Source organism: Pseudopipra pipra, chromosome 1 (assembly GCF_036250125.1).
Source record: "Pseudopipra pipra isolate bDixPip1 chromosome 1, bDixPip1.hap1, whole genome shotgun sequence".
Classification (NCBI taxonomy): Eukaryota; Metazoa; Chordata; class Aves; order Passeriformes; family Pipridae; genus Pseudopipra; species Pseudopipra pipra.
Genome location: NC_087549.1, coordinates 147,659,345 through 147,669,911, shown reverse-complemented (window position 1 = coordinate 147,669,911; position 10,567 = coordinate 147,659,345). Strand labels below are relative to the sequence as shown.

General features: G+C 54.6%; 1 protein-coding gene across 1 annotated transcript; it reads left to right on the top strand.

Moving 5' to 3' along the window:
- The first annotated feature begins 3,056 nt into the window (after positions 1-3,056).
- On the top strand, positions 3,057-8,343 carry EN2 (engrailed homeobox 2). The gene is given in 3 exon segments (XM_064638273.1): positions 3,057-4,186; positions 4,188-4,410; positions 6,176-8,343. Coding segments are annotated over 3 exon segments (858 nt in total). The 5' UTR covers positions 3,057-3,868; the 3' UTR covers positions 6,493-8,343.
- Positions 8,344-10,567: the final 2,224 nt, after the last annotated feature.

Genomic DNA, 10,567 nt, shown 5'->3' with positions numbered 1-10,567 from the left:
CAGCAAAACGCCCTTCATCCTGCCTGGCACTGGGTGGGAATTGGCAGGAAATCCGAGGTTTTAGGGGGGTTTTATTTTTGTAGGGTTGTCGGGCGGTGCAGTGAGAAGCCCGGGCGGCACTTTGGGAAATATGCGACTCGTGGTGGGGCAGAGCCCGACCCGGCCCGCCGGCTCCGGGGAAAGCCTGCCTGGGGCTGAGCGAGGGTCGTTGCTGGTTTTCCCCTTCCAAAATTGACGCGAGAGCCCAGTGAAGACCGGGCAGGGCTGGCCACATCGCCTGCGGCATGGCCAGCCTGGCCAGGGGAAGGAGGAGCAGCGATCTCTTCCCCTCTCCTCTATCCTCCTCCAGCAGCTCCAACACGCTGGCAAAGCTGCCTCAAAGGCTTCGCTCGGAAATAAAGTGATGCCTGGTGTGAGCTGGAGGGACATGGGGGCTGCCAGAGGGGCGCGGCGCTGTGCCCAGGCTGTGCCCACGGGGTAGCCTCGCTGCCAGACCTCCCCCGGCGGCACGGGCGGGGACTGTCTGGAAACGGGGGAATCGCTGAAAACCCGACGAAATTCGTGCATGCCAGCGTTTTGCAGGCAGCCACCCCGCTCTGGAAGGGCGAGAGGTGCAGTCCCTCCCTGGACTCCCACTACTCCTCTGGGCATTTTGGCTTCTCAGCACCTCGTGGTTGTTTTTTTTTCCCCGAGTGTGGGGAAAAGCTAGAAGGAGGGTTTGCTCGGGGGAACGGCACGAACGGCCCCGGAGCCTTCCCGCAGCCCGGCCCCGGCCGCAGAGCCTGCCCGCAGCCCGCCAGCGGGCGGGGGTCGGCCGCTCTCTCCCTCCCTCCTTCCCCGTACCGAGCTCACGGGTTATCATCCCGTTTCTAAACTTCTCAGTGTCAAAAGCGCCGAGCAAAAGGCAGGGTGTGTGGGGTCCGCTGCACCCGCACACTCACCTGTTTGCGAGACGGAAAATTTATATACATATTTTTAGTGACTAGTAGCATGGAATGAGCCTTGTTGAAACTACGCGGGGAGCATAAGGGAAAGAAATCTGGCTGGTGTGCGGAGAGGTGATATTTGTAGGCACCAGATCTGCGAGGGGAGGCTGAAGCAAAGAAGCAAACGAAGCCAAAATCGCATTTCCAAGCCACCTCTCCCGGTGACCCGCAGTGGTTCCCAAGGAAAAGCCCCTGCAAGCCGCGATGCCGCTGGCGAGTCGCCCGCAGACCGGCGAGCAAACGTACTGCTGGGGAATGTTTCTACAGAGATTGAACTCCCAGATAAAAATAACCTCGGAAAAAAAAAGAGACCATTCAGATTTTCTCGGTTCGGTATCAGATCACCCCTTCACTCCCCGCCGCCCCCCCGCTGCCTCTGCATACCTGAGGTGCTGGATTATTGTCAGAGGATAGGCAGATGCAGTAATTGTTTTGTACAGCTTTGTTTATCTCCTTCTTCGGAGTTTACCTCAGGAATTCTCTTCCCTGTCCTATGCAGGGTATAAATAATCCCGCAAAGGAGCGGGATAACGAATGGAAAGGCTAACGCGGTACCGGCAGTGAGTGGGCAGGTAATGCGCGGTTCAAGGAGGTTTGAAGTTTTTATCAGTAACTTGGGTCCGCCCGGGAGCGAAATATTTGAAGTGCAGCACCTTGAACACTTTTAATTATGGGGTAGTAGCAAAGCGAGAGCTTCCAAGTAATTAGAAAATACTTCTTGGGAGACAGGCTAATCGCTTTTCATGGGGCGCTTGAAGAAATTAACCTTTGGGTGCTTGTTTGAGCAAAACAACTTTGGATCAGCCACTGCTGGTCTTCGCCGGTGGACCTGACCCGCTGTGAAATACAAAGGAAATAGGGAGAAAGATTTAAAATTAGATAAAAATAAAATACCTTAAAAAGAAAAGGGGAAATAAAAAGAATAAGAAAAAGGAAAGCAAAAAAGAAAAGAAAAGGAGAGGAAGGACTCTCTGCCCCTTTCCCTCAAGGCGACGAGTGATGTCCGTCACCGCAGGGAAGCCACGTCCAAGTGAAAATGTCAATTAGGGGGAGAGCCGAGGGTCGCGATGCGGCGGACACCGGAGCCGAGCCACCACCTCCCAACCATGCTCGGCCCTTCGCGGGGCCGCGCAGCCCTTTTCCGTGCGCCCCGTCGGGGCGGTGGCACCGTGCGGGCCCCGGGGAGGGATAACGGGCCGGCTGCGAGGGGAGGAACGGCGCCCGCATCCTCGCTCCTCTCTCGCGCGCCCCGCCGAGGATCCGTGCCCCCCAACCTGTTCAGCCCCCTCTCGACCCTTCGGCCATGCAGCCGTACTTGGCTCCCTAATTTTGTTTCAGGGTATTTATCCCTAAAGACAACAAGCAAAGCAGCAGCGGCAGCTTTCCCCTTCTAAAGAAGCGGGGGCTTTGGAGGGGTCCGGAGGTAGACAGGCCAGCGTTTTGGGGGGGAGCACAGCGCCGCAATGCCATTTGGGGAGCAGTCAGGGCAGATCAAAGGCTCCTGTCCGGCTGCGGGAAGGACGAGTCAATTACCGCCGAACCGCGCGGCGGGGAAGGGACGGGCCCCCCCGGGCAGCCCGCGGGCACCGGGCCGGGCCTGTTCCGCCCCCACAACTCCCCCCCCCGGACCCCTTTGTATCGCCTCCGCTCGCTTAATATTATTTATGCGTTTCTGCAAGGAATTGTGGGATGCCGGCCCCCCTCCCCCGGTAAACACCGGGGCAATTAAACCCCCGATAACTCATCTCTGGGAAAGGAGTACGGGGGGGACACAGGGGCCGGGGCGGGGGGGTTGCTGCGGTGCGCGCCCCGCGCGGGGGCACCCGCATCTCCCCCCCCGCGCATCCCCGCGGCGGCCGGGCCCGTCCGTGGGAGGGGCGTGGGCGCTGTCACTTACCGGGGCGCCCCGCACCACGTGTGCGCTCGCCCGGGCTACCATTGGCCCGAGGCACGTGTCGGAGCGCCCGGGCCGGCGACGTCAGCGGCGGGGGCCCCGTTAAAACCTAAAAGGACAACAACCCGAGTGGAAGTGCCCGGGCGCGGCGGCGGCGGCCGCCGGGGCGTAGCGCGGCGCAGGGAGGGCGGCAGGGCAGGGCGGGACGCCCCCCCCCCCCCCTCCCCACCCGCGGCGGCCCCCGCATGTGCGGGCGCGGGGTGGCGCGGGGCGGCGCGGGGCGAGGCGCTGCCGGCCGGAGCCCCGCGGGGCGCCCCTCACCGCCCTGCCCTCCGCGGGACACCGGCTGCTGAGAGCCCGCCTACACCCCGCCCCGACACCGGCGCTTCGTTTTTTTTTCTTTGCGCACCCCCATCCCCCCCACTACCACCCCACCACCACCAACCCCCTTCCGCCCCCCAATTATTATTATTTTTATTACCACTAATTTTTTTTCCTCCGCGGATGAGGCGCGGCGGCGGCGGCAGCGGCGGCCGGGGGAGCAGGCGGCAGCGCGCCGCGGGACCGAGCGGCTGAGCGGCGGCGGGAGGCGGCGGAGCGGCGGCGGGAGGACCGGAGCCTCCTCTCTGTGTTTTCATTTTTTGGCAAAGTTGGAAGTGGTGGAGGTTCGGCTGCTGGCTTGGGGAGGGGATCTCCCTGCATTTGTCTCTTTTTTTTTAATTTTTTTTTTTAATGACTCTTAATTTTTAATTTTTTTTTTTTTTTTTTTTGCGAACTCTGGATTTTGAATGCCCGGCGAAGCCAGGAGAAACGAAAGCAAATAGACACCTGTGCGTGCGTTGTATATAGACATATATATAAAAATATATATATTAAAAAAATTAAATAAAAAACAACCGACAGCAGGAGCAACAACAGAGACAGCGCTCGGCAGCTCCCGGCCGGCGGCGGGCGGGCAGCGGAGCCGTCGGCGGGGCGGCCGCGCAGCATGGAGGAGGGCGGCCGGAGCCCCCGGGAGGAGGCGGCCGAGCCGCAGGAGTCCGGCGGCGACGCGGAGCCCGGCGGCGGCGGGCGGCGGGGGCTGCTGCTCCCCCCCGGTGACCCCCCGCACCCCCACCCGCACCCGCATCGCATCACCAACTTCTTCATCGACAACATCCTGCGGCCCGAGTTCGGGCGAAGGAAGGAGGTGGGCGGCCCCGGCGCGGAGCCCCGGCGGCCCGGCGCGGAGAGCCGCCGCAGCCCCGCCGCGGCGCCGGCCCCCGGGGCTGCGCTGCCCGGCGGCGGGGCGGGCTCGCCGGGCCGGGGGGGAGGGCGGCCCCGCCGGGCTGGCCCTGCACGGCGCCGCCAAGAAGGGGGGCGACCCCGCGGCGCTGGAGGCGGCCCTGAAGGCGCGGGGGCTGAGCGGCGGCGACCTGTCGGTGAGCTCGGACTCGGATAGCTCCCAGGCCAGCTCCAACGCCGGGAACCAGCCTATGCTGTGGCCCGCCTGGGTGTACTGCACGCGGTACTCGGACCGGCCCTCCTCAGGTAAGCGCTGCCCCGTCGCGGCCCCGCTCCCCCACCGCTGTATCACCCTCCCCGGGCTCCTCGGGCCGCCTCCGCCCGCCCTCGCGGCCGGGAAGCGGCGTGGAAAAGACCCCGCTCCCCTTTCCCGCTCCGTCTTCTTATTTTCTTTTTTCTTCTTTTTTTTTTTTTTTTTTTTTTTTTTTTTGTTCTGGAGGGGAGTGGGTGGGGGAAGGAGTTGCTTAAAATGACCTGAAAATGCGGGGAGAAGAAGGGGTGGCCGGGGGTGCGCGGAGCCGGAGGGACGAGGAGGGAACGGGGGTCCCTCCCTTCCCGCCGCCGCAGCGGAGCTGGGGCCGCCTGGGCTCGGGGCATTTCTCACCAACTGCCGAGTTTTATCAAAGAGGGAGGAAAAAATTCTGGCTTTGGGTTCCCCGCTTATCCTCCCGGAGAGCTCTCCTCCCCGCCGGGAACCTCTCCCCCTCCCGCGCTGTGTTTTGGAAAGGGGAGAGGGCATTTCCACAGGCCTCGCCTTGTTTTGATTAGTCTTTTTTCGCCAAAAACAAGCCGCGGTCGTTTATTTCTCTAAAAGAGGCCTCGGAGCGGCCGCCGTTTCATTTCTTTCTTTTAATTTCCCTCCATGTGCTGTGGGTCAGCTCTGTGGGGGCCGGGGGACGTTCCTAAGAACCAAGGAACTTCTTTGGCAAGGGCTTGGGCAGAACCTCTTGAAATTATCGTAAAAAAAAAAAAAATAAAAGAAAGAAAATTTTAAAAAATAAAGCCAGGGGGTAAAATGTCCTTCTGCTACCGCGGGGACAGCAGGGCTGGTTCTGGCAGATCGGTAAAACCCTGTTTAAAAAGAAGTAGAAAGCGCTGGGGGAAGGCATGGGAAACACCAGACAGGAGATCTGCTCCCAGGGAAAAGAAAAAAAAAAATATGGATCTTTCTCTTACAAAAGGAGCGAGGTAGGATTTTCACCCGGGAGCCGGCCGGCTGAAGGAGGGATCGTAAAACGAGATGAAAATTAGTTCGTAATGTCTGAAAACAAACTCTTACTCAGAGGTAATATTCAGAGCTGAATTGGAATTTACTCCATTGTTCTCCGGTGCTCTCCTTTGTTAATATTTAATTAACATACATCCTCACAATGGCTCGGCCCGGGCAGAAAAGGCTCCTTGTGCTGCCGAGAATAATATTCCCGAGAATAATCCCGGCGATTCGGATCGGGCCGTGCAGCGCCATATGGGCACTGCAGCGGAGAGGCGGAATGCTTCTCCCTAAGTAAACTGGAGGAGGAGGATTTCCATTAGAATTTTTATCGCGACCCACCAAAAAAATATTTAAAAGATAAGTAAAAAAAGTAAAGAGGTTTTCTTAAAAAAAAAAAAAAAAAACAACCAAACAAACAAACATATTTTTTCGGGGTGTAAAATTTAGCTCCGTGTGGCTGCTCCTGGTGCAGTTTTCCTTACTGGCCATCCCCGGGATGCAGAGGGTCGGTAACTGTGTTTGTGGCTGGGGGGGGAAGGGGACGTGGGGGGGGAGGACGGCCGGGCAGCGAGCTGGGGCACAGGAGGCTGCGGGGGCGCCGGGGTCTGCGGCTCCCGTTCCACCGCCTCCAGAGCATCGCCCTGGCAGCGGAGGCACAAAGCGGGTTTATTTTTCTTGGCGGGGGTGGTGGTGGTGTTGTCGGAGCGTGGGTGCCCCCCCCGCGGGACCGCGCCTGGCGTGGGGCCGCCCGCAGCGGAGCGTGGCGGTGTCGGTGCTTCTCCTCTCTCCCGGCCGTAGGTCCCCGCTCCCGCAAACCAAAGAAGAAGAACCCCAACAAGGAGGACAAGCGGCCGCGCACCGCCTTCACCGCCGAGCAGCTGCAGAGACTCAAGGCCGAGTTCCAGACGAACCGGTACCTGACGGAGCAGCGGCGGCAGAGCCTGGCCCAGGAGCTCGGGCTCAACGAGTCCCAGATCAAAATCTGGTTCCAGAATAAACGAGCCAAGATCAAGAAGGCGACGGGCAGCAAGAACTCCCTGGCAGTGCACCTCATGGCCCAGGGGCTCTACAACCACTCCACCACGGCGAAAGACGGCAAGTCGGACAGTGAATAGCCAAGGGAAAGGGGGGGTGGGGGGAAGGCGAGGGAGGGAGGGGGGAGGCAGGGGAGGGGGGCCGTTTGCAGTCAAAGTTTATACAATGCAATAATTTAATTAAAAAAAATAAAAAGAAACATAAGGGCCAGTGTATAAAGATTATACCAGCATTAATAGTGAAAATATTGTGTATTAGATATAATTCTGCAATATTCTATGTATATATAATTTACAGGTAAGGTGGTGTAAAAATCCAAGATATCTGATTATAAAATATTTTTTGATTTTTTTTTTGATTTTTTTTTTTTTTGGTTGGTTGGTTGGTTTTGATTTCGGGGGTTTGGGCTGGTTGGTTGACTTTGGTTTGTTTGTTTGCTTGCTTTTTTTTTTCTGTTGTATGAAGATTTTAGATGCTATCTTTATGATTTTTTTTTTTTATGCTTAAGTTACCTTTTATAGACTTAAGCGCAGTTTTAATGGACATTGGACAATGTTTTTTGAAATTCAAAAAAAAAAAGAATTAAAAACAACTTTTGCTGAAGTCCAAAGATTTTTATTGCTGCATTTCACAGGACTGTGAACTGAATAAATAGTTCTCCTATTTGTTATATGAGTTCCAACTTTTTTTTTCACCCCACCCCTCCCCTTTTCTTTTTTTTTTCTTTTTTTTTTTTCTTTTTTTTTTTTGTTTTATTTTATTTTTTTCTTTTTTTATGTTTTTGGAGTTGGGGTGTCTGGGGCTGACTTTGGGGATAGACATGGAGAATTAATTTTAAAAGGAAGAAAAAAATATAAGTGACGATAGGGAGACAAATCTGAAAACACCTTCTTAAAACATGCTCGGGGGCCTCTCCTGAGCCTCTACCCCTTCATCACTCCCAGCGAGACCCACGGCCATCCATGGATGCGGAATGCAGGCTGCAGGCGTGGATGAGGGATAGAGATGGGGTTAGCACCCCCCTCCCCCCTCCCTTCCAACTTGTTGGGAAAACTTTGGGAACCCCATCTCCGAAAAGCGGGAGCCGCTCCGGGATGCTGCTCCTTCCCGGCCCCGCTCCCCCTCCGCGGGGGGCGGCCGAGGGGTGAGACCCGGCTCCGCTCCGGCATCACATCCCCGAAATATTTGGGAGCGTTTTAGCCCCCCCTCCCCCCCAAATAAAGTAACGTTTTTAGTTCTCCCTTCCCCCCCCAGCGCGGTCCCCGCTGGCGCGATGCTTCGAGACAGCGTGCGGGTGGGTGTTTCTCCCCACGCTCCCCCCCCCGTTCCCCACGCAGACACCCCCTTCTCATCAGAGTTTTTCGGGAGTTCGAGGCGCTGTGCTGTGTTTAACCCGTTTCTCCCGGAGCGAGGGGTCCCTCTCCCCACTCCGGAGGGGGGATGTGTCCTGCGTGGGCCTGGGTGTGCGTGGGCAGCTGCTCGGGAACGGGCCCTCCTGCGACGCTGTTTAGGGGGTGAAAAACTTCTCGCTTTGCCTTAAAGCCTCTTTATTTTGCAGCTCTAATAGATACACATTGTACATAGTAGTATAAAATTAAAAAAAAAAAAAAGAAAAAAAAAAGAAAGAATCCAGCTATAAAATAAAAAACTGTAATTTTAAATTCTGTGAATAACCATCAGCTGCTTAGGAGCCAGGATTAAATGACTTTGCCTTTTAGCAAGAAAGCAAAGGATTTTTTTTTCTTCTCTCCAGTTTATAAAACATGTGCATTTTACAATTGCAGTATCAAATATTTATAATCGGATGAAATATGAATGTTTCTATTTACAACTGTGTTCTCAACATTGTGAACATTCTCGCTGCATTTTGTGTGTTTCGATTCTCGAGGACTGCATTAAATAATAATAATTAAAAAAACCCAACCAAACAACCCACTTTATTATGAAATCCAAACCGTGTCACTCAGGCGTTGCAATGGAGCAGTGCTGTTAGGGAATATATATCCCTAAATGTTCATACAATCCTTAGCCTGCACTTCTGAGCACTGGAGCTGGAGTTAGAAGTATTTCGTAGTTTCAGCTCTTTACGGGGTGTGGGGGGGAAATCCGTGTCGATTTATGAGAAAGGTGGTTTTGCAGCCAGGCTTTTCATCAGCCTTTTGACTTAATGAGGAAACTTTGGGGGATTCATTTCTAGCTGAAGGAGAGGACGAGCGCCAGCCGGCACCGAGCCCCTCTCGGGCACTCCTCCTCCTGCTCAAAAGGAGCTGAAAACGCAAAGGAAAATCTTTTTAATCTCACGTACTGTCAACAGGTTTCACCTTTTCAAGACTTTAAATACCCGGTGGTGTGATGCTCTGACAGGCTGCGTTTGGAAAACCTCTGCTAGAAAAACTCGTAACCCTGGAGCTCGGGAAGAGGGGATGGAATATTGCCGATGCCACTCCACGAAACCGGGCACCCTGTAAAATGCTTGGCAGCCCCGGGAAATGACAGTACCACGATTTTAGGACAGGCTGGACAAAAATAAAACGATCACCCGCCTTGCTGCGACAAAGGGCACAAGAGCTCCGAAATAGCTTTCTACAGGCAGGAGGAGAGGGAGGAAGGGCAGAGCCTCACTCACCCTTAGGGTCGTTCCTTCTGCAGGGGACGCGCTCTCAGATAAAACCAAGAGGAGGTGTATTTAATATTTTACTTTATATATTTTTTTTTAAAAGCTGCTACTTTAAGATACATTCTGCAAGGGGCAAAATTCTCCAGGAGAGGAGCTGCCGCTGGCATGGTGCACCAAGGGCTTCACCTGCCCGAAGAAACTGGGGCTGGGGATGAGTGCGACGGGAGTGCCGGGGATGCTACCAGGATACTGCGAGTTCCTGCTGCTTCCAAACCTTTATTTTTCCAGCCTTTTTGGTTTACGTACCTTTGAGGAGATTTTTTTTTTTTTTTTTTGGCCACCAACACTAATAGAGGCAGGTGATTTATAATCCCGAGGGAGAAAATCAGTGGCAGTGGGCACTAAAGAAGAGTTTTAAGTCTGGTTTGAAAAATAGCTCCGTTTGCTCAGTGGTAGAAAACGGCACCGTGGGTGTGTTACACGAGAGAGGATAAGTCCCACGGAGATTTTATTTAACTTTTTTTTTAGGAAGCCACTAAACCTGTACCGGGGGGAAATTTTGGCCTTGCTCCTAAGTGTGCAGGCAGGGGTGGAGTTTCCACCTGTCCTCCCCCCCTCGTAAGAAATATTGGGAACAAAAAATAGATGTGTGACACCAGCAGGCATAGGTATTTAGTTTTAGATTTTAAAAAAATCGTAGTGGAACTTCCCTAAGTTAGTTCAGTCTATGGAGGAAGGACAGAAAATATCACGCTGCTGCTTGGATTTTATCCAGATCAGAACACAAAATATTTGCCATTTGTAAGCCGTGCCTTCAGTGGGAGCAGCGAATTCCTCACACGGGCTGCACTTTTCACCTGCCTCCGATATTTTGGGGAAAGCTTCCACTGGAAGAGGCATAGGTTCGGAGACACTTGCTCCGCTGCTGCTTTTCGCCACCCTGTGAGCGGCTGCTCGTTCCCGTGCGCCGCCCAGCCCGCGCTCCCACGCCCGGGCAGCAGCTCCCCGCTGGCTTGGGAAGGACGGCACAGATAAATTACCTCTCGATAATTTAAAATTAAAAATTATTTTAACAGAATGAGTTGCCGCACAAGCTTCTCTTGCAATTTTAGCAAAGCAACACCAGCTTTCTGAAACAGCCTTTTGGTTTTGGAAAAGGCAAAATCCCAACCCAGAGCAGCCCCGAAGCCGAGCAAGAGTTTCCCCCAAAACCAGGCTGCGTCGGGGCAGAGGCAGGACTGGCCCTGGAGTTAGCCACCGCCTGGCAGCGTTTTATTCCTGGCAGGCAGCTCTCCCTGAGATTTCCCTCCCCCAGCTAGCGGGGCAGACGCCTTCCCCTCCAGCCAGAGCAGCAGAGACCCATAAAAAAAGAATAAAACAGGAAAAAAAACCCGAATCAACTAACCAAACAAAACCACCAACCTAGGGAAGTATTTCAGGGCCGAACGAAAATACATCTGCACTTGCCCGGTGCCAACCAGCCCCTCCGTGTAATTAATTAAGCGTATTTCCCCCCTAACTCTGTTCAATGAGCATCT